The sequence below is a fragment of the Acanthochromis polyacanthus genome, chromosome 7, assembly GCF_021347895.1.
Source record: "Acanthochromis polyacanthus isolate Apoly-LR-REF ecotype Palm Island chromosome 7, KAUST_Apoly_ChrSc, whole genome shotgun sequence".
NCBI classification, from domain to species: domain Eukaryota; kingdom Metazoa; phylum Chordata; class Actinopteri; family Pomacentridae; genus Acanthochromis; species Acanthochromis polyacanthus.
In genome coordinates, this window is record NC_067119.1 from 5,504,445 (window position 1) to 5,528,561 (window position 24,117).

A 24,117-nucleotide genomic window follows, 5' to 3' on the forward strand; every position below is an offset into this window, starting at 1 on the left:
CCGTGTATTCTGTCCATACATCCATCTATTGCACTTAACAACGGGAATATAAACTGACTGGGCATTTCTCACATGTGTTAATATTTAATAGACTGACCATCGCTTTAGAGATGATCAAGAGATGAACTGCAGCCTAGAGGGAGGTTTTTACAGATAACAGCTGAACTGTGCTGCACAGTGTGGCTGTCAGTGTGTGTAAAGGACATTTATGATATCAGAGTCTGTAATTGTACCTTGACGGTGCTGATGAGCTGCCCGTCGATGTACAGCGTGGCCATGCTGTTCTTCAGCATGCCTTTGCTCATGACCAGCACCAGGTGGTGCCACTGGCCCTCAGCGATCAGCTCGCCACAGCGGAAGCGAGCGCAGCAGGGCAGGATCTCGTAGAAGGAGGCTTCTTCACTCGACTCGTCCGCTGCTTGATGGGGAAGGAAGAAGGAGGAGGCAGCATCAGTGAGTAGAGGGGCTTGTGTAGAAGTGAAGTTCACAAAGAGGTCCTCCTTTGACAAGAATGAATCATCTAATAACCCTGTAAAGCCTACTGGTGCAGAAATACAACAGTTTTATTTTTTGGGGGTGTAAAATTTCATCATCATCATGTTTAATAATTAGTTTTATTTTGCAACATTTTGGCTATATGTGCAATATTGAACTACTTTAATGGAAAAATTGTCGATGCAATGTTTAATATTTCATTACCAAACATGGTATTACCCGTTACCTCAGTATAATTGCTGCTCTATTCAAGCCTTATTCAAGCTTTTTCTACTGAACTTATATCTTCTCGCTTTCTACTTTTCTGACGTACGTCTAATCTGAGCAACATCGGACTCAAGAACCTCCCTTGGGATTAGTGAAGTTGCATCTTATTAAATCCTTACAGTACGTCTGCAGCAGCTCCTCCTTGGTGGAGACGGTGAGCGATCGGTCTTTAGCCGACAGAACCACGGACAGACAGACGTAGTGCTGCTCAGAGGACGTCGCCCGGCGGACGACGGTCAGCAGTCGGACCGGATGAGCCTGAGGAGCGGCGCTGAAACGCTCCACGCAGAACCAGGTGGTGTAGCTGAGGCCGGACGGAGGAGGAAACAAGCGCTCACCTGGAGGGAGGAGACGGAGGACAGGTGGGGGTAAGACGGAGGTCAAAGAGGTGAGATGGAGGTCCAGTTTAATACACAGAGGGTCATTAGATATCAGCCATCTTTTATTTGACCAACACTGAATTACCTTAAATGTTTACAGCAGAAAAAATGGATTATTATGTCGAATACTTTCCAAAACACATCTACTTTTAAACGTCTTGTTGGTCCACTTTCAACACGCTACTTTAGTCATTCTGTGTCTCGTTTTATTCGTTGTTTTGTGTCTTTTTTTGTCTTGCTTGTTTGTCCATTTTTTTCTCGTTTTGCGTCTCATTTTTAGAATATTTTCTCTTCTTTTTATTGTTTTTTGTTTGATTTGTCGTTTGTCTCATGTTTTTGTCTTTGGGTTTCTCGTTTTTGTCATTTTTTACATTTGCTATTTGTGTCGCTGGTGTTTTTGTCTCATTTTTGCCATTCTGTGTTTCGCTTTATTCATTGTTTTTTGTCAGGTTTTTGTCGTTTTGTATCTTTTTTGTCTCGCTTGTGTTGTTTTTCCATTGTTTTTGTTGCTTTGTGTCTCATTTTTGTAATATTTTGTCTTGTTTTTTATTTTGTCAGACTTTCAATCATTGACTGCTTTAATCTGTTTTTATTGTTTTGTGTACAGCACTTTGACTGAAAGCACTTTATAAATAAATGTATTATTATACAGTAAAACACTATCTTTCAGTCCCAGATGCCTGTGACTAAATGTTTGGTGCCTTTGTTAATGTGTCGTACACCAATAAACATCATAAACTATAAAAACTTGGTTTTCTTCAGACATTCATTCCTTTTTTTTGCTAGATAATTGCATTTTATACAAGTTTGTTTAATCTGCGGTGAACACAGAACAGCTTTCAGTCAAAACGGCACAAAGAGTGAACAGGAAGGATTCACATTCAGCCCTCGGGGCAGACAGCGACCAGCGTCACCATCAAAATGAGCTAAAAATCCACGACCACATCAAACTAAACGACACAGCTGCCAAAACACGAAGGCGGAGAGGAGACTTTGAGCCGCGCCATCCTGCAATTCAATGAGCTGAAGCTTCGCGGCGATGCAAAGTCACCGCGCCTCGGGATGAGGTTGTCACTCAACAGGTTATCGGCCTGGACCAAATTAAAATGGGGAGTCGAGGAAAAGCCGCGGTGGAAAATGCTGCAAGAGCTCAAAACCCGTCTGGAGGGGATTTCTCGTGTGCATCGGTGGACGTTCGCTACGACAGGAAGGTGTTCTGATGAATGAGGTGATGTCACGCACAGATATGGGTCAGACGGGAGGAGGAAGAGGAGGGGAGGAAGACCAGGGGAGGCAAGAGGGTTAAGATAAATGAGGTGAGGAAGGAGGGAGGGGAAGTGACAAAGAGCAGAGACAGATTCGGGGTGAAGAAAAGGGATCGGATGTGGAGACAGGCGACGAAAAGAAAGCGAAAGAAGAGGAAAAGCGTGAGCGACAAGAAGAAAGGTCTAAAAATAAAGAGGACAAGAGGAGAACAGCGAGGGGTGGATGAGGGATGAAGAGGTAAACAGATGGAGGAAGGATAGCAACGCACGGGTGAGGAAGAGGAGGAGGAAGAAGAGTCTAGCTGTGCTTCATAAATACTAAATGAGGCTGCATATTAGAAATCCAACCGAAACGTCATACATTCATTTTATCTCTGCCTTCCAGCCAAAAAAAACCTCCTATTCTGTGAGATCTCTGCGGGCAAAGTCATGATTTATGATTTGTTTTGAACACACTGTACAGGATAATTAATCGACAATAAAGTAAAGGCTTGAGGACAGGTGAGGTTCAGGTTGTAGTTTATCGTTTGCAGATAGTAAGTGATATATAAATACAGTTATTCTGTATATTATTAGCTAAAGGAAAAACCGCCCACATTGCAGATGAGGTTTACATCATAAAAAAGTCAAAACTGTCCTTTAAAGTGGAAACATTTTATGAGATCTGAGACTAAATGGGCTGAATATGTGAAATCCATGACGTCTGATTTTAAGTGAAACTACTTATAATGAGAAAAAAACAGCTCTATCTCAATTTATTCTTGTTTTTTTAAATAATGTGAAGATAATTACAAAGACTAGGCCTCTCCAGTTCTTATGTAGTAACAAAAGACTGATGTAAAAAATGAAAATATTGTTAAAACAATAAGGTATTTAATGTACGACACACTTTGGAATAGTAATAATAATAATAAAGATTTCAAGGAAAAGAACAACAAAACAACCTACTGTGCACCAAAAAGAAGAATGAACGAAAGCGAGAATCAAAACAACATGAGAAATGCAGGTAAAATGGGGCAAACAGCAGGAAATGAAGCTAAAGCGGTGAAGTGAGAGGAGCCCGAGTGGTTAATTATGAATCAAACACGGACAAACAACGGGCAAAGAAGAGGAAGCGTGTGTTTGCATTAAAATGGAAAAACAGGTGAGATGGTAAATGAACCTGCTATGAAGTGGAATTAATGGCAGCTTAAATCGATGAGATGTCCCAGTGAACCGCGACACCAAGACCTCTCGTAAATGAAAAGCAGCCATCATTAGTAATCCGTCAAAAAGGACGGTTGTTTTTCCTCATTAAAGGACACAAACCACAGCTTCTTATTGGAGCGCTTCCTTGTCATTTCCCAGTGGATTTCAAGTGTGTAAGTCAACTTCATGTCGACAGAAAATAAAGATTTTAAAGAGCAATCATTGTCTGAAAAGGCGCTTTTGCTTTATAAAGTCTGACCACAAGCTGTAAAACAGAAACGCTGACAACATGTGAGCCGGTTTGCAGCCTTAGATCTTCAGGTGTTCTAAACGTAGGCTCAAAACTACAGGTGACCACCATGTTGCTTTGGAGTGAGGCTGCAGAATCAGTTAATTTATTCCTATTAATAGGTGCTGGTGGGAAAAATGATGTATTTTTGCGTCTTTTACCATGTTTACTCCCATTTTTCTGCCGTTTTCTTTGGACTTATTTGTTTCTTTCTGTTTGGTCTGACTGATTTTCTGTTGGAATATCGAGTCAAAACACTTTGTAGACTCTGTTTTAAAAGGTGCCTCATAAATAAAGTTACTGTTATCCTCAGCGTGACTCTCAAACTTGCGGTTAAACCACAAATTTGACGTCTTAAGTCACCAGGCCAGCATGGAATGGAGGCAGACGTGGCTCAGGTGGTTAGTCCGTATTAATTTCTGACTCCTACATTTACACCAGTTGTGAAAAATGTGTGCTGCAGAGAAAAATAAATGTTCAGTAGCTGCATTTTAGGAACCAATAGGAATCATCCAGTGCAATGTGGATGAGTTTTTGACTGATATGGGTTTTCTTGGGCCGATACCAACACCGATTCTTGACGATCAAGAAAGGCAGACATCCGATATTTGGAACCAATAAACAGTAAATGCAATGTTTTAACAGCATGTGAGAGGAGAGAATCTGTAATTCATAACTAGGCTTCTTCATTAATAAGGTTGACTGTAACTGAATATGTAAAATAGAAATATTAGTGATTAAATCATCTCCTCTGTTTATGTGGAATCGACTGAAATTAGTCTCAATCTTCTATATTTTCCGAATGCTTCTCTGTTCTATCATTGTCCACTAAGATCAAGATCTTAAATTATTATCGCTTTACAGAATCTGTTTCAGGTTAATCTGTGGCTGCCTTCTAGCTTAGCCGCTAGCCGTCAGCGTAGCCACTGTGAGAGAAGCTAACTTCCTGTTTTGTGTTTCTTGTTCAGTTTTCGAGACATTTCTGAGACCACAGAGTGACGACAGACGGAGAGGAGGCTGCATGAGACCTTAATTATTTAATTTGTCAATAACTGGTCAATAAAAATACAGATAATTAGAAAAATGCCAAATATCGGCCTATCATTAATGTTGATGCATGAATTTGGCAGCAACAACACTCTCCAGCTGTTAACGTGGAAAAAAATGTAGACAACTAAGCCACAATAAAATCCCAGATCACTGTGTGTAATCTCCATCTGTACTGCAGCTTCGATAACAACTAATTGAATGTTTTTATTTACCTGTCCCCATCCCGCTGAGCACTGCTCCGTCGCTGACACCTGAGGCGTTGGTGTTGTTGGTGGGAGCGTTGTGGGGCGCCAGGCTGGGCAGAAACAGGCACCTAACACAGGAGAAAGAGGACAGATTAACAACTGCTATCTGAGGAAACAGCTGGAACGCTCACAAAACACGTTGTCGGCCTACATGTGCAGTTATTGTAACAGAGATTTACTGCACGTCCGCCGCCGCCGCTGCAGCACTCTGGCGCCGTCCCCGGGATAAACTATTAGAAAAAACTCGTCCCAACTCACACAAAAAGCACAATTCTCACGCTGAGACACAGAAGATTTGTATTATAATATGGAAATTCCAGCTGCCTAATACTGGAGGATTAATTATGCATGAGTTGAGGATAGAGGTGGGATGAAAGCACGCGTTCAGGACGATTTTTCAAAAGGAATCGGCTTGAGCTTTGTGATAATATCCAAATTAAAAGCAAAAAACCTGCACAGAGAAATCCTGCACAAAAGTCCCCAGTAAGCTTCCAGCATTACACTTTAAGTCTGACGTCTGTATGCACTGCCATGTCGTCTTTTTTCTTTCTTCTTCTTTTTTCAAGGACATCTCAGGCGGACAAAGACTGGCAATCACTCCAGAAAATTACAAAGAATTATACTGGTGAGTTGGCGTTGTGTTCTGCTGACTCACTGCCCCTCGCTAAAGGTGCTATTTTCTCCTCTCTAATCATCCTCAAGCAGCGCTGAAGACACTCAGAGCTCTGGGAGAAGAAAATGGGGATTTGTTTGGGTTGTTTTTTTTTCCTACATTGGGAGTCAAAAAGACCTCTAGAGGGTTAGAAAGCTGCAGTCAGTTCAAGCAGAAACATCACAGATAAAAGCATGTATGAAGGGTTTGGAAGCAGCGTGGTCCAACCCATTGTCTTAGTTGTTGAGAAAAATGGGTTCAAAGTTTTGTGTTTTCAAGAACGGTCTGACATTTGAAGCGCTGCTGTAACACTATATTTGTTTGTGGGTTAGACCACTCTGCTTCTAACCGCTTCATGGAAACCCTTGTTTTCTTCAACTTCCTGTTCATTTTAATACCTGGTACACATGCAAAGGCCTAGAGTGGTTTCCTACTTACGTTCAAGCCGTAACACAACTCAGAAGTTGTCAGCCCTCACATAACACCTAAAACTAAAGAATTATGTGAAGCCACAAAGGCAGCCATCTTGGCACTGCTGGAAATTGGTTTGAGTGAGAGACAGGTAGTGAAAAACACGAAGAAAAAACAAGGCCAACATGGAACTACCAAACTGCTAGATGGCTGCAGCAGGAAACGTGTTCCTACCCCCCACTCCTGTGTCAGGAATCGTCGTCAGGACTGGATTTGTTCTGAAGCATCTCATTTAAGGAGATTGGAGGCTATGTCAGTGCCTTGAGCTCTTGGTCAAGAGCTCAATTGGGGGGGGTTTATGCAACAAAGTGAAGCATGACGTCAGAGTCGGCAGCCATTCGGCCGGATACCGCCGTAGAAAACGAATATTCGGATATTCGGGTCCAGCCCTAGTTAAAAGCAAAAATGTGGAGATCTGTTTACAAAACAAGTTATTTCCTAAAACAGCTCGACACTGGTTTCATTAAACCAATATTACAGGAAAGGAGCAATAATTAGTTTGAAAGCGGTGGATTAATCCATATTTGGTGCTCAGGTGGACAGTGTGTTTTGTGTTTTTAATCGTTCTTGGAAACCAGTGAAAGTCTTTGATAGAGAGGAATAATTCTGGATTTAGTAACACAATATAATAATCACATAGTCATCAATTCATTGTTTGAATCAATCTAATACACATTATTTGTAGTATTTTAAGCAAAATTCTCAATCATTCCTTGGTATTAGTTTCTAAAACCTACCAACTTCCTGGTATTCTGGTTTCTGTTGCTGCAAACTGAAAATCTCTGGACTTTTTAGTCTCTCTGAGTGGGCTAAACTAATTGTTATTAGCAGCCAAACCTTCAACAAGATCATTTTATGCTCTCTCCATGAATTTAGCATTTTTAAACAGGCACAAATTGAGTCTAAAAATGACCTAATTTGCTGTTCTCTTCTTGTTTTTCCACCTGGACAGGGAGGTGAGGGGTCAGGGTTAGTTACCGGACAGCATCCCCGACGCTGGCAGGGATTCAATGATTTTGTTTTTTTTTTTGTGTGGAGGACACTTCTCAAGGGCAGACACTCTGTTTCATCGACAGTCTGTCAAACTAACAAGTGCACCGCCCTGCTGCTTTCCCCCTCATCACCCTGATTAGGTAAAGAAAAAAGAAAAAGGGAAAAATAAAACACTCCAGGGATTTCACGAGGAGCCTGCCTAATAATTTCCTCTCTTCCCAGTCACGACGTTGTTTCTAATTCTTCAAAAATAAAAACTCCCTCCACCCCCATGCTTCCAGACTGATAGCATCTTCCTCTTCCCCCATGAGATGGCTGGCTGGCTGTTCATGTGTCTGAGTGTGTGCAAGCATGTTGTGCTTGACGGCGAGCGGTGCCCCGTGCATGTGTGTGATTCCTAATAGCAGCAGGGGCATCAATATTTCATGTTGACAGATGGGAGAGGAAGGAGGGGCGGCCGTTTACAATGAGTGTGTGCGTCTCCTGCTCTGTTGATGCTGAGCAGAAAGTGGGCCAGCGCCTTGTTGCCAGAGTGCGGCTGCTTCGCCGTGTTTTCAGGAGAAACTCCATGTTCTATTCTGAGGATGCTGCTGCTGCTGCTCGGGTGGGTTTTTATGAGCGGAGGAAACAGGGAGGATAAGAAATGGTGGACCAGAAAGTGTGATCAATGAGAGGGCGAGAGTTTCTAAAAGCAGAGTAATAAAGCAGCAGAAAGTGGCCGTTTGATCATGAGGATCTGAAGATGTTTTCACATTTATCAAAGAGGTTTCATGAATTCCAGAGAACTGATTAAATCTGTGGAGACTACAGATGTCTTCTTCTTTCAGGAGTCTGCTCTGAGCAGTGTCTAAGCTCACTAGTTAAACCTGTGGAACTTTGGAGGAGGATTTTGATGAACATAAAAGAACAGCTGTTATTATTCTCCTCAAAACTTTAAGAGCCGATACATTAAACTTCACCGCATGTTTTGGCTTGCTTCGTTTATACTCCCTCATAGACTTTAACACATACAGCTGCAGACAACAAAAACATGGAGTTATTGTTATTACGTAAAGCTAGGTGGCATAATCAGTGATGTCAGTGCTGAAAACAGGTTGATATAAATGTCTCCTCTAAACTAAAGTCATTACAACAAACATTTTACTTCAGTCTCACTGTGTAGTTTTTGCCACCAGTCATTAGCCCGCTGCACTTATAGTTTCACACAGTTATGTCGGCATCAGAGTCAAAACATCCATCCATCCATGGCTTAATCCTCATTAACCCTTTAAGCTTCAGTCAATTCCAGCCGTTTTCAGTACAAAAAATCGCTAATATTCTATTTTTAAATAAAAAAAATTACGAAAAATACGGGGAATATTGGACGCGCATCGGGAGGTGCATTTCCTTGAAAACGACCGATTCGGGGATTTTATACCGACTTCAGGACATGTTTTGGATAAAATAGTTTACTGGCTTGTGTCATCTGATGTAAAAGGTTGGATTATGGCCGTTTTTTGTGGAATCTTTTTTTTTGTGTGTAATAATAAACCCGGAAATGTGAGTCGCGCTGTGTGCTTTGAAGCCGTGTATAGAGAACGGATGGATGAATATTTGTTTTTGTCGGACAAATGTGTTTTTCTCACCGGCTGTGGTAATCACATCTGAAAGTGGTTTATACCGGCGGATTCATGAGAATCTAAGCTTTCCATCGGTGTATAGTGTTTGTATAATCGCGTTTGCGGCCGTCGGACATTCCTGAAATTCCTATGCAAATTAGTAGGTGTACCGCCGGCGGTACACTGAAGCTTAAAGGGTTAAGGAATACATATATAGACAAACAATCATACTCATATTCACACCTACAGACAATTTGGAATTATCAATTAACCCAGAGGTGTTAAAAACAGTCCGTCAGATGGTCCACTCCAGCCTGCGGGACGACTTTACACAATGCAAAAATTACAGAGAACACATTAACTGTAAATTATAAATAACTTCTAGACCTTGACAAGCTGTTTTGATCAAAAAGTAAAATATATTCGGATCCGTTCGTGTGGTTCGTGCGGCAGCGGCAGCAGAGACGGCCCGAATATTCGGATCCGTTCGTCTGGTCTCCCGGGTCCACATTTTGCCCTCGTTTAGTCTTTAGTTAAACTGAAGAATTCCCAAACACTGGTCTTCAGCATCTTGTCTTGTGTTTATTTTGTGAAGCGTGGCTTCAGAGTCGGCAGCCACCCGGCCATTCGGGTGGTGTTTACAAACACGAATGGAGGAGCCGAAATGAGCCGAAGAACACGGCGGGATGAGCCGAAATGAGTCGAAATGGGCCGAAGGCGCAGGGAAGTTATGAGCTCCAAATATTTTCGTCTGGGGGGAGGAGGGGGTGATCACATCGACATATGTGTATATGTTTATGTGATCACAGGACGAGATGAGCCGATGTGGGCCGAAGGTGGAGGGAAGACAGTAACGCTGAATATTCTTTCCGCCAGGTGACGTCCGACGGCGGGTGGCAGGTGGGGGGTGAATATTCGGATACCAAAATTAATATCCGGATAGTGCCGTAGCGAACGAATATTCGGGTCCAGCCCTACTCTATTCCATTTCTCGGCTCTGAAATAGCAGCAATGAAATCAATTTTAGTGGCAAATCCAAGCTTCTGCACCTGGATCACGTATCTAAAAGTCAGTGTAATATAAACAACAATGCACAAAAGATACAGGAAGCTGGAAATAATGCAAACTAAGAATCTTGTTTTCAAAAGCAGAGAAGCTAATCTGCACATATCCTCTACCATGTTAATGCTACCAAGCAATTCTATCACTAAATAAAAGCATTTGGCTGCTAAACTGACCCATAACCTTCTGCAGGATGTCTCCATTTTTTTCTTAAACCTGTGTCTTTACACACATTTGTGAGGAATATAACATAGCGGTCTGAAGCTGTTTACTCTGAGTCCACTGAACGCGAGCATCTGAAGCGTGGGGACAAACTGCCAAGGTCACATCACACACACACCGTGGTTTTACTGGACCCCCACGCTAACAGCACCGCTAACATACAACACAAACCTCAGCAGACCCTGTCAGCAGCAGCAGCCCAAAGAGCAGCAAAGGGTGTCACACGACATAAAAGGCGGAAAATCAGCCTATTTGTATGCGCAGCTCCACAACTGGAGGAGAATAACGGGCTCCTGCTGAGACAGTTGCACATGCTGCTAAGAGGTAGAAAAAAACACACACAACCTGTTTCATAGCAGGGAAAAATAACACGGCACCATGAGGTGTGTGGCGCTGGTGAGGAAGAGAGAAAAGTGGTTTACAGGAGAACGGGCACCATCTGTTGCTGCAACAGAACCTCCAAAAGCATGTAATGAAGACTGGTCCGTTCATCAAATAAACAAACCACGTTTTAATTACACATCAAATGAATAGATGTAGTAATAAATGGAAACATTAGTGACTTCTGACTCAGTGGAGCAGCTTTATATGAGCATGTTTTAGCCGTTTCAGGCTTAGAGCACATTTACAGTCTAGTGGAGACTCCCAGAAGCAAAGTTTCCAGCAGCATTTGTTTTCAGTAAACAGGCTCTGATAAACCCACTGCACAATACCTGCCAGGGAACATTTAGCAGCTAAAGAGCTAAAGAGACATGTTCTATTTTGAGGAATGACCAAAGCAGAGCTAAAAAAAACAGGAGAGTGAGCGGAAACATAATTCCAAATGGGAGATAATGTCGTTGATCATGCAAAACAGTGAATTTGTGTTACATTATTTGACAGAATTTTATGCATTTGCCTGCTAGTTCTGACCATTTGATCAACAACAAAAGCTATTAGACTTGAGTCAGTGGTTTGAAACCAACTTTGAAGGCGAAACTTACAATAAATTTAAAATGACTGGTGCAACACTTCACAAGCAACCGTTAGTCCTTACAAATTCTGTCTCCTGAAGCGGAGTTCTGGTGAAATACCGAGCATGTAAGACAAATTAGGGCAGCAATATCTAAAACTGCACCAAGATGAAAATGTACCAATGATACCATTAACTTAATATGGCATATAAGGCTGTCTGGAAGAGAGAATATTAAGTGTGTGGTCAGACTGGATGGATGGATGGACGGATGACAGATGGATGGATGAATGGACGGATGACAGATGGATGGATGATGGACGGATGACAGATGGATGGATGGATGAATGGATGGATGGACAGATGACAGATGGATGGATGAATGGATGGATGGACGGATGGATGACAGATGGATGGATGAATGGATGGATGGACGGATGGATGACAGATGGATGGATGGATGGATGGATGGACGGATGACAGATGGATGGATGAATGGATGGATGGATGGATGGACGGATGACAGATGGATGGATGAATGGATGGATGGATGGACGGATGACAGATGGATGGATGGATGGACGGATGACAGACGGATGGATGAATGGATGGATGAATGGATGGATGATAGATAGATGGTCTGGTCCTGCAGAACTAATTCTTAGGACATACTGAGCAACAAACGTTGGAAATCAAATGTAAGATCCAATCCGAGTCGTCTATTATTTGTAATCTGCTAATAATCTCTGAAATAGTACGCACTTCAAGTCTTGTAGATTAGCTGTAGCACCTTGCTGCACCACCAGGTGGAGCCTCTTACTGTTTAATACTGCTGAGAAGGCAGCCAGTCAGACTAATAGCTCTATGTAGGGGCACCATGACAAAGACTTCGGTGATGCTTAATGCCATCCTGCCAAAGTTCAGAACAAACCAGGATTGATAAATTGCTCCTGTGTCTCAGTTTCATATGGAACTGAGCAGCATTTGTGTCCCAATTCATGCATCCATTGAATTAAGCAGCAATAAGAGCACAGGACAACTATCCATTTGTGTCATCAATGAACCAATTAGTGATTGAAATGCTGCAGATTATGAGGACAATTATTTTAAATTTGCATCCTTAGCATCCTGCTATAAACTGTGCTCTGCCTTAACAACAAATGCGTGAGAGTGGATATAAATAAATCATCAAGCTGAGGTTGTATACAGCCAATCCAACCTGACATACTGGAAGACAGAAGTCAGAAACAGAAAGAGGACATGAAGGTGTTCACACTGATTTTCAGGTATTATCTCCAGGGAGGCATGGACAGTGCTACACTCTGCTGTACACATTAATGGACATGTTGTCGGCTGGTGTGGAGTGGGTGTGAGCGTCGGTTCATTGTTGAAGAAAATCAGCAGAAAACGGGCAGCACAGAAACTCCTATACATGTAGGAACAGTGTGGGGGATGGAGGTTTGGCAGATCATAAATCCTGCATGTGCACATATTTCCTGTTTGTAGAGGAATGTAAAGAATGGATGCAAACAAAAAAAGAACCCTTAACATTCACGCTGACTAACCCGAAGCCTTCCAACGACGTGTCAAACTCCACGAACGCCGGCGTCACGGCCGATCCGTGCAGGCGAATGTCGTGGGGCGTCGTCATGGACACCAGGCACTTGACTCGGGTCAGGGGGACGGTGCTGCCCTCGGCGGAGCGAACCAGGCTGCGGCTGATGCGGTACTGACCGTTGTCCTCCGCCGGCGTGGCGAAGACGCTGTCAGGGCCGAAGCCCTCCATGGACATCGTCATGCTGTCTGTGAAGTCAAAAGTGGAAAAACAGAAAAGGGCAAATTCAAAAGGAGAAGCAACAGAGATGATCTGATGATCCAACACAGAGGGTGGGAGATAGACGACTAGTTTAGATCTGGTGGGGTTTGAAGGTTGTTAGTCATCGTCTTTTGAGATTTACTTTAACTTTTCCTCAGATTAACATGGGAACAAGTAGTGTAATGTACAGGGCTATGATAAATTGGAACTCTTTGCCAAGTGACGTCACTCATGCAAACAGTAAACGGCAGTTTAAATTTCTTTTAAAAAGGCATCTTTTGTTATATTAATTTTTTGGTCCAAAGGTATTTGTTTTTGTTTGTCTTTTTTAAGATCTTTAAGTAGGTGTGTGTGGGTGTGAATGTGTGTGAATGGTTGGGGGGTGGGGGGTCACTTTTATTTTGGTATTATGTGGTGAAAAACAGGTGTAAAATGTTATCTTTGTAATGCTGTTGGACTGACTCCAGGAAGAGTAGCTGCACATGTTGCAGCTAATGGAGTTCAGAATAAATACAATACAATACAACATAACCCTCGTGTCGTCCTGCAGGTCAAAACTGACCCATTTTAAAGTTTGAAAATGTGGGGAAAAAAAAAATATTTTCACAGTGAACCTTCTGATGTCCACATTTTCAACACTTTTGGGAAATCTTTGGACAGTTTATGGTGGAAAAAAAGAAATGTTAAAAATGTTTCTTAAGAACATTCACATAAAAATCAACCAAAACCCAGTGAAATTTGCTGGATTTTGGTTGATTTTTTTGTGTGAATGTTCTTAAAGAAAATATTAGAAGTTTTACTGATATGTATGCAATCACTTTAGATATTTTTAGGATTTTTTTAACTAATAATAATTTTGTTGAACTAATAATTTAACGAAAAAAATGACATTAATATATAAAAAGTCTATTTTAATGTCTCCCGTGGGTGTTAAATGAGCTCAATTTCAGTTAAAATATCAAACAATAAGAAATCTGTGCAGCTTTTGAAAACAACTATTTAATTTCATGAAAGATTTTTCTCAATGTGAACATATTTTCAAACAAACGTACAGTTTGTAAAGACCAAGACGGACATACATCAACTTTTTATTTCATTTTCCCCTTCATTCTTTGCCCCTGCATGCCAGCTTTAGTCATATATAGACTACTTCATTCCACCTTTAATAGCAGGGCTTTCTCCATTTAAAAGTTATTTAACTACTCCTCTGCAAAAACACAACATTTTCACAGCTTTTTAGTTTTAAGTTGGAATGTGAAAGAGTAGATATACCTCAGATTGCTCATTATTTTCTTTCATGCATGCTCCAGCCTTCTTTTACATCTTGAGCTGAGACACAATAATTCTCAAATGCTAAAGTACTGTTTGTGTTTTATGTAAGCTCAGGTCAAACAAGAATGAATGAATTTGTTCATTTTGATACGATTAGCTGATGTAACTCACTGACAAATGACAAATGAAGCTTCATGATGAACAAAACAAGGAAAGCAAAAGGAGAGTAAATCCTTTCTATTTCATTTTCCAGTCAGACGTTTCACACATCGGCCAAAAACACGGCCTCTGGACTCAATCCCAGCGGAGTAGAAAACCCTCCCCTGACACCGAGTACAGTAAAACCCCCAGAGCAGGTGGGTTTAAATCAAGTCTCAGAGGAAGCAGAACAAACTCCTGGACTGAGGGTCAATATTTTGCCTTCTACGAGTTGACAGAGATGAAGATGAAAGCGATAGTTGCGACAGCCATCGACGGCGGCTAATAAACGGCTCGCAGACGGAGGAAGACGGCCATATGCGCTCTGACAGTCGCTGCTTGTAAAGAACGGTAATTAGTCGGGACTTAATACCCGTTCTCAGCTGGGAGGAAACACAACGAGCAATTAGGACACGCCGAGGAGCCCGGAAAATTACAAACATTACCAACTGTTAATGGAAAACAAACCATTTGTGTTAGACTCACAGTGGCAAGCCAATCTTTGCTTAAAAAATGGAGTTCGTCTTTAATCAGCAGGCAGGAAGTGACATATTTCAGCCTTAATGATCATACAGATCCAAAGGACAGATCTGATTGGGTTCCTTCCTCAACTCTGAGAAGAAAATGAGCATCCCTGGCTGGAAGAGAGGTGAAATATCGACTGAATCCAGACTTTGCAATCACCTGAAAACCAGCAGATTCCATCCCAGAGTCAGCAGCAGCAATTTCGAGCTGCAATTAAGGGCCAGCGGAGAGTTCATCCCGCACAATCGCGGCCTATTCACCGGAGGATTCGTCCCGCTGAACTCTCAGGCAGCCGGCAAAGAAAAAATTACACCGAGATCGACGCCACTTTTTCAGGCTTTTAGCACAAGATGAAACTCTGTCCCAGGAGGAGGAGGAGGAGGGTTTGCATCGCTGCAGCAGACGAGAGCGACTCCCAGAAGACTTTGTTTCATAACAGCACAGCAGGAATGACTGGACGGAGCGTTTCAGTGCTCAGCAGACAGGTTTAGCTGTCGGTTTTGGCCTCTACATGTCATCAATGATAATAAATGCAGTACTTTTAGTTGAATGCTTCAACTACGTCTTGCTGCTGTGTCCGTGATATTTCAAGCGGGGTTTTTATCATATTTTAGGGTGTATTGGTACTTTTACGTGAGTAAAGGTTCTAATATTTCTCCTCTTTTGAAGGCGCTGATGCCAACTACTGTGTTCAAACTTTTGCCACAATTTCTGCTTTTTTTTATTTAAATTTTTCTTCTGATGCTCCTTAAACCTCCTGTTGTCCTCATTTAAGAGCACCAAAAAAAATATCCTTTCCTTGTCTAAAAAAAAATCCAAAAATTCAGCAAAATAAAGTTTCCCAAATTTCTGAAAACTCGCAAAACCTTCAGGAAGAAAATTCCAATAACTCCTTAAAAAAAAAAACAAATTTGACAAGAAAATTCTTGTAAATATTTTCAAAAAATGAGTAAAAATCTTCCAAAAAATGAGTAAAAATATCTAAAGTGATTACATATATATCAGTAAAACTTCTAATATTTTCTTTAAGAACATTCACAAAAAAAAATCAACCAAAATCCAGTAAATTTCGCTGCTTTTTGGTTGATTTTTTAAATGTTCTTAAACATTTTAGCATTTCTTTTTTTCATTTACATTTTCAAACTTTAAAACAGGTCAATTCTGACCCACAGGACGACACGAGGGTTAAATGTTTCCATTACACTTTTTGTTTTAACCCTGAAAATGTCCCCACTGTGACGTGACAAAGGCTTATTATTATTGTCTTCTTATAAAATGTGTCTTTTTGGATGTTTTAATGCATTTTCTGTGTGTTTGCTGTTATTTGCTCCGGCTGCTTCCTGCTGTCACACACTATCGCTTCATCTCTTCTGATATTTCAGCTGTAAACACTGTTGATGTCTGAGCAAAACCATGTCCAACATCGGGTCACTGCTGCTTTGAGGAGATTGTTTCATTTTCCAGTCATATGCCAGCAGCCTCCAGTAATCATGAACACACTGCTGGCCTGCCAGTAATAAACCCTCCGCTGCTGCTCACCCATTGTCCGTCCACACTCTCGGCCCTTTTGTCCCGTCCTCCTGAGGGAGAGGAGCTTATTACATGGTGGGTTTTTCCTTTATCATCTGTTATTGTGTGAATAAACGGAGATGGCAGCGTGTCACGGACTCCTTTTCGCGTCGACACAACACAGGAGGACACCGGTTACACTTCTTATTGCGGCGCCAGGAGGAAAAGTTAAGCGCACCAGAGCGTGAAATGTTAAAAAAAAAAGTTTGCCTGGAGACGTGTCTTACCAGATGTTTGATCAGGAGTTACACGGCTTTCCTGTTCAATGTAAACATAGTGAAGTAGTGTTTGAGAAGCTGCTGTTTAAAGACCAACAGTACGAGTAGTTTGAGGCTCAGGCTACTGTAGCTATGACAGATAATGCAAAATAAAAAGAAAAAAAATCCCCAAATTAGCATTATTATGGATAAAAATATTAATGCACATTATTATTAGTGAGGCATGAAATTGGATTTTTATTTATTTTTAATTGGACTGCATTTTTTTTGACTGGATGTCCATTATGGTGATATTTTTTAACTAATTATGGCTTATTATTGATTCATGCATGTACTGTGTCTACTTAACTAATAAAGTCTGCTCTTGTTGTCTTATTTATTGACACAAAAGGCCACGCGTTTCAAAATGTGCACACGTACTTGACAAATTAACCCTCCTGGTGTCCTCATTTCAGACAAGGAAAAATATTGTTTCCTTGTCTGAAAAAAATCTAAAAATTCAGCAAAAATTCTTCCCAAATTCCTGAAAATTTGCAAAACCTTCAGGAAGAAAATTCCAATAATTCCTTACAAGTTTCCCTTAAAATTTTTATTAAAGAAAATTTCCCAAATGTGGCAACAAAATTCTTGTTATCTTTTTAAAAATTGGTAAATTTCTTCAAAAAAAAATCCTAAAAATATCTAAAGTGATTTCACATCAGTAAAACTTCTAACATTTTCTTAAGAACATTCAGAAAAAAAATATTTGGTTGATTTTTTTGTGAATGTTCTTAAGAAACATTTTAACATTTATTTTTTTTTCCAGCAAAAAATGTTCAAAGATTTTCCAAAAATGCTGAAAATGTGAACATCAGGAGTTTCACTGTAAAAATCTATATTTTTTTCCACATTTACAAACTTTAAAATTTGCAGGAAAACACGAGGGTTAAGAAATCTACTTCAACTTGCATGTAAAACATGCCAAATTTTGCGACATGTTCAAGCTAAACTGCACGTGTTGATGTATATTTTCGGCTGATGATGCGTTATTGTACAGCCTCCATCAGCTCCACCAATGACGTGCCAACATCATCATGCACTATTTAATTAATACTCACCAAAATGTGATGTTGGCCTTCATATATGTTCATTAAACCCCTTTATATATAATTTATCATCAGGCAGGCGGCATAAACACGCCAATATGAAAGCATTAAGAGGAAAACAGTTCTATCTGAAGTTTCCTCTGCTGTTATTGCAACTCCTAAATATTAGGAGTACAGACACAAATCTCACTTAATCTGCTGCTGTATTAAACATCTGAGATATTAAACCAGCAGCAGCAGCGTTTCCCTGGAGACACCTGGAACAGTGAGGTGATCAAAACTAAGACGACAGTTGTTGTTGTTGTCTTACTTCTCATCTCGGCGTCGTAGCTCAGCGAGCTCGGTTTGTGGACCCGGTACTGCTTCAGGAGCTTCTTGTCCCAGGCGCCGCAGTTCAGAGGGTTTCCCAGACGCAAGAACTCCCTGCAGGAGTAGAAACGCCGAGATGAAAACACAACCGACAGAGAAAACACGAGACAAACCCAACGAGAACCCAGCCAAAGCCTGTTATGGTTAAAGTTTGCTGCAGCATCTCTATCTGAGCATAATTCACCAGATTTGAGTAATCAATTAGTTCTTCTACTCAACAATCCTCTAAGCTCCTGTCACATTTTTACTCGTTGTGGGCTCATTTTTTACAGCAATCTGAAGTCCTGCACCTCTACGGAAACAACACAGCCGTGACTAGAAGAGAGAGAACTGTCTTCTGTGGAGTGTAACGGGTCATTTTTAACATGAAGTGTCTGATTTTAATAACACATGCCTGTAACTGTAAATGCAGTGTGGTTCTCACAGTTGTGTGTTCTCATTAAAGCACATGTAATTGTACGTAGTGTGTTAAGTCAGCGGTTAAACAGCCTCTCTCAGTCTGATTCAGACTCGGTGACGTGGCTGACTGGCATGTGAGCGATTTGAAAGCAGAGTGTCGGTTTGTGTCAGTCGTCAGGGAGCCGAGTTCGCGACATCAGCGGCTGGAAACCGACAACTTCAGAGCAACACCAGCGAGACAGAAACACTCTGGAGCTTTTCTGCCGGCAGAGCGTGGAGACAAAATGGAAAAAAACAACAACAAAAAAACAGAAGGAGCAGCAGGAATATGAAGGGAAAGTGACAGGGGAAGACTGACAGCACAGTGCTGGAGCTCACAGACAGACGGAGGAAACAGACTGACAGATAGGTTTACCTCCAGCATAATTACAGGGAGGGAGGAAATATCCACCAGGCATTTACATATGAAAACAGCCAGCCATGTGCATGTCAAATAACTTTCCCCCCTCGATCCTCAACCCCGACCTCCCATCTCACTTAACTAGTCAAGCGGGAAATGAGAATCGCTCGGTTCCACCTGCATATAAAACCCTCCTTCACACTGAAACCTGTCAATGCAGAGCCAACATTAGCATACAAAAATCTAAATTCCACACATATTTCATGCCCTCCAGGAAATTTCGACAGGAGCACAAATATTTTTTATTTAATTCAACAGTAAGTGTGAATTTAATTTAATCACTTGCTCAAAAAAAAAAAGCAAAAAACGCTCACATTTTGGGTGAAAACCACAACATGGATACCAGCAACTTAGTTTGAAGGGGATACATTAGGCATCATCAGTTCTGTGTTTTTATTCTGGGACTCCACTGGAGTTAAAAAAAATAATTTTTTGTCTCACATTAAGGTTACATGAGCGATAAGTTGCAAATTGCATTGAAAACCCAAACCAGTGGAGGCAGACGTCTGCCTCCCCTCAGCCTGGTTCTGCCAGATGTTTCATTGGAATAAAATGGACTTTTTTCTTCCCATTATTGTCAAAGTGCCTCCTCATAGAGATTAATTGCATTTTTGGGGGTTTCTTGCGATAATATAACACTATAAGGCCTTAACCTTACAAAGGTAAATGTCCTTAGATGGCTTCTGTTGAAAACTGAATTAAAGACCATAAATCACCATAAAGTACATGTTGGTAAATGTTCAGAGGGTCACATCACCAGGTGGGATATCTGATCCATGTATGATCTAACATCAGGTAAATGTCATAAGTCGCTTCTTTACCTGAGTGCCATCGGCTGCAGGGCCTGTGAGGCCAGCCTCTCAAACATCCTCTGCAGCGGCGGGTGCAGCGGGTGGTCTTCATCTCCCAGGGCCTGACTGCAGCGCTGCAGCAGCCGCTGGTGGAGGCAGGCTTCACACAAAACCTGCTGGTTCCTCTCACTGTTCACCAGATGCTGCAGGATGTTGGCCACAGCCAGCTGCAGGTCGAGGGCATGCTGGACGGAGGGAGGAGAAAGGTGGAGTACAGACAATTCTTCAATAGTATTTACACCATAGTTGCTCTAAAATCAACATCTGTGGGTGTTTAACGGTGCAAATCAACTAAACAACTGATGTATGGCAGTGTTAGACATTTTTACATCACTGTAATGAAGTGGTTTGATTTATTTTGCTGAATTCACTATAAACAGACATTCCTGCATTATTAGAACTGTCAACGGTCTAATTTTAAACAATATTTACAATATTATAATTTATTTACCACATGGTGTGATGGAGGATCATAAAACCATGGTAGCCACTCTTATCTAGTGCCACAAAAACATCTACTGAAACTATATGAATACATCTTGGTCCAAATTCTTTTTAAATTTGCTACTTTGATCTCAGAGAAAAATCATATTTTTGTCAGAAATTTGCAGCTTTATTCTAAAATAACATCAGAGTTTTGTTCTTCTAAATTTACACCTTCAAACACAGACAATTTCAATGATTTTGTCATAAAATTACAACTTCAATCTCGGATATTTTGTGTTTTTTCTCAAAAAATTCCTCTCCGTTGTGAGCTGAGCAGCATTTCTGCTGATTTATTTATTTCGTACCTACAGTGGCCCCTATATGCCGTTTGTTGCAGCAACAATTTTCATAATTCGTTATTTGATTTTAGCAATGCTTCATAGAAAAAAGAAGACAATTCTCAGGTTTGATCTTCTTAAATGTGAATCATTTCTGGTGTTTATCCTCGTCTACGACAGTAAATTGAAAATGTTTGGCTTGTAAAGGAAACATTTCTCATCTTTCATCATTTTACAAACCAGCAACTGATTCATCCAGAAGATATTCAACATATTAATCAAGAATGAAAAGAACGGTTAGCAAATTCTCCAAAACATTTTAAAAGAAAGGAAAAACACTTGTTACTACGTAGGTACAATACAGAAATTAAATAAGAGGCTAAAAGCAATAAACTGTTATTTTCAGTGTTTTCTGTTTCTGTGCTTTTTTTTCCCCAAACTAAACATGTGTCAGCAGATATGTGTCGCTGACTAAAACTGTGGTTTTATTCTGACATGTGAAAACCAACGGACCAAGACGGGACTTTCCTGTCCTCCATCTGACCCATTCACCCACTCTGCCAGGAAACCACATTTCCTGGTTGCGTTTCCTCACCTCTGGCTGGCTGTCGGAGCAGACGGAGGGCAGCAGGTCCAGGATGGCCAGAACGGCCCCCGGGTGGATCACCACCATGTCGGACGAAGACGAGGAGGAGGAGGAGGCCGGGTGGGAGGGGTTGGATAAGTGGAGCTTCAGGTCGGTCAGAGCTTTGACTGGGGCTGGAGGGCCTGATGTACCGTAGTAACCATGTCTGGAAGCACGAAAAGAGGGAAAGGAGTCCGATTTAGCTCATTTATATACAGTCATTAAGACACACATCTCACACAAATGTCACAAAAAGATGAAAAAATGGGGGGAAAAAAATCACTGCTGTTATTAGGAATTCCTACTCTACTTTAAAATATGTAAAAATCTAAAAAGTTGCTGCTACGTATCGTCTTTCTTTCATTCCTCTACTTTGTAAGAATCCATCACATGCAACACTCTGACTGCAGCTTTGGTTAGAGTGACTCAGCGTTCCCGACACTGAGAACATCGAGGTGTCGTCGGTCACAGTTTCACCCGAACCTCCTCCTGAGGGCCGGAGATCTGCTGGGGCCTGCAGTCGGGCAATTAAACAAAACAGGCGTGTTGCTGCGATGCAAATTACCGAGCGGCTAATCCTCCCTCTGGAGAGATGTGGAGCTGAAAGGATGGAGTCAGCGAAAAGGGCCGAAGGGTTGGATGTAGGGCAGCTGGTCGGTTTGCAGCAGCTAGTCTAAAATATGATCTGCTTTCTGTCCGTTAGTAGGTTATTTGTTAGCTTTAAAGGCAGAGAAATGTTGGCCGCATACTTAAACAAACTCAGCTGCTGTGGTGATGAAAGGCGGCGTTATCACTCCTCAAAATCTGATATCGTTTCTAAACGTGCTGCTGAATGTGTTCTAGTAAGTCGGAGCTTTGGGGAAACGTGAACACGAGTCTGGTCAACAAACAAGACAACATCTCACACATTTTACCAAACCCACTGCAGCTGACACGAACCTCCATTTATTCTCACTGTTACAGACCAATTCACAACATAATTATTAGATTATTTTATTGATTTACCTCAGTGTAGCACAATAAATGTCCCATATTCAGAAAAGTATTTGTTAAAATATGATCTAGATTGTAAAATAATAATAAAAGATAAAAAATTAAATACTTTTAAGAAAGATTTTGTCCAAAAGGTCACGAAACTCAGCCCATATTTGTCCAAAAATGAAAAAAAGCCTTTTCAGAATGACTCAAACTTTGTCCAAAATTACAAAAATTGGCCCAAAATGACTCAAACCCTGTCCTGGACAAGTTGGAATTTGTCCACAATGTCTTGAATCTTGTCCCAAATTAGTCCAAACTGAAAAAAAAAAATCTGTTTAAAATTACTCAAAACTTGTCCATAATGACTCAAAACATCTTTCAATATCTTGAAACTTGTCAAAAATGACAAAAATGTGTCCAAAATTACTCAGACTGTGTCCTAAACAATTTAAAATTTGACCTAAATGTCTTAAAATTTCTCTAAAATCACCTAAAAATGTCATGAAATGCGTCCCCAAATGACTCAGAATTTGTCCGAAACACAAACTTCAGAAATAAACTTCAAAAATCAAGGCGGTTTACAGGAAATAAAAACACAAATATAATCTCTCTGATAAAAATATTCTCCAGTGACAGACTTGGATTATGCCACTGACTCGCATACATCATATTAGATGATGTATTATTTGTAAATTAGACAAAGTTTCTTTGTTAGGGAGTGTAAAACTTAGTGGAAATGTAGTAGAACTTACTAGTTTTCAAACTAAAATGTATCCTGAGCTTCTCAGTAAAGATCTCCGTCTACATAGAGCATTTACCTGGAATAACAGTCAACTCTCTCTACTACAGCTGATCTACAGCCAATATCAAGACTCATGCCTTCTCGTTTATTGAATTTCCATCTTTGTTGTTTGTTTTGTTTCAAGCTCCTATATGGGTAAAAAAAAAATGCATGTTTTTATGTTTCTGTGGCTGTCAAAAGCTCGGAGGTGTAAAATTCTCGCCGTTAAGACATGAAAGCCATTAGCTCACCTCCCAGCTTCACAGACAAGTACAGAAGTCTTGTATCACCTCACTGACCGCTGGGTTTCCAGTTCAGACATGCAGACAGCGTGTTCTTCTTGAACCATGGTGGAAAAAACAGCAGCTCTTTGATTTTCAGAGAAACACCCCATTTAGAACAAACGGCTCGACCAGTCATGGTGAAATGAGTCGTCTCTGCAGTGTTTTGAGCTGAAAAACTCCAATTAATTTCCTTTGAATCAATCCTAACCCATTTAAAATAAAACCTGGTCGTATTTTAAACAGGAGTGTTTCATCCAGCCAGCTGCTGTAGCCGCTTTCCTTTGTGATTTATATTTTTTTCCACACTATCTTTATGGGGTTTTCAGGTTTTAACACAATAACTGCAATGCTGTGTGTTTGTTTTCATTTGGGATGTTTGTTTTGGACAAATCTGGAGTAATTTGGGATGAGCTTCATGACATTTTGGACAAGTTTTGAGGCATTTTGGAGAAATTTCATGATTTTTAGGTCAATTTTTTTTAGAAATTTTAAGACAGTCTGGTCAAGTTGTAAATTGTTTACGACACAGTTTGAGTAATTTTAGACCAATTTTTGTCATTTTGGACAAGTTTCAAGATATTTTTGGCATCTTTTGAATCATTAAGGACAAGTTTTGAGGACTTTTAAAGAGCTCTGTCATTTTGGACTAATCTGGGACAAGATTCAAGACCCTATGGACAAGATTTAACTTGTTCAGGACAGGGTTTGAGTCATTTTGGACAAACTTTGAGTCATTGTGGATGCGCTTTGAGTTGCTCTGAAAAGGTTTTTGTCATTTTTGGACCAACTTGAAG

The 24,117-nt window shown here is 40.8% G+C and overlaps 1 protein-coding gene across 5 annotated transcripts in view; it reads right to left on the bottom strand.

Annotated features, from left to right (window-relative positions):
- wdfy3 (WD repeat and FYVE domain containing 3) overlaps positions 1-24,117 on the bottom strand; it is a 145,360-nt gene that overhangs the window by 49,155 nt on the left and 72,088 nt on the right. For 4 of the 5 annotated variants that reach the window (XM_051950393.1, XM_051950394.1, XM_051950392.1 and 1 more), the window contains 7 exons: positions 21,251-21,446; positions 19,862-20,076; positions 18,123-18,235; positions 12,695-12,932; positions 5,147-5,247; positions 882-1,100; positions 234-418 (listed from right to left, as the gene is read on the bottom strand). In XM_051950393.1, coding sequence (XP_051806353.1) covers positions 234-418; positions 882-1,100; positions 5,147-5,247; positions 12,695-12,932; positions 18,123-18,235; positions 19,862-20,076; positions 21,251-21,446 — 1,267 coding nt within the window. The remainder of the gene's footprint in view (positions 1-233; positions 419-881; positions 1,101-5,146; positions 5,248-12,694; positions 12,933-18,122; positions 18,236-19,861; positions 20,077-21,250; positions 21,447-24,117) is intronic. The other variant, XM_051950391.1, reaches the window with a different exon arrangement.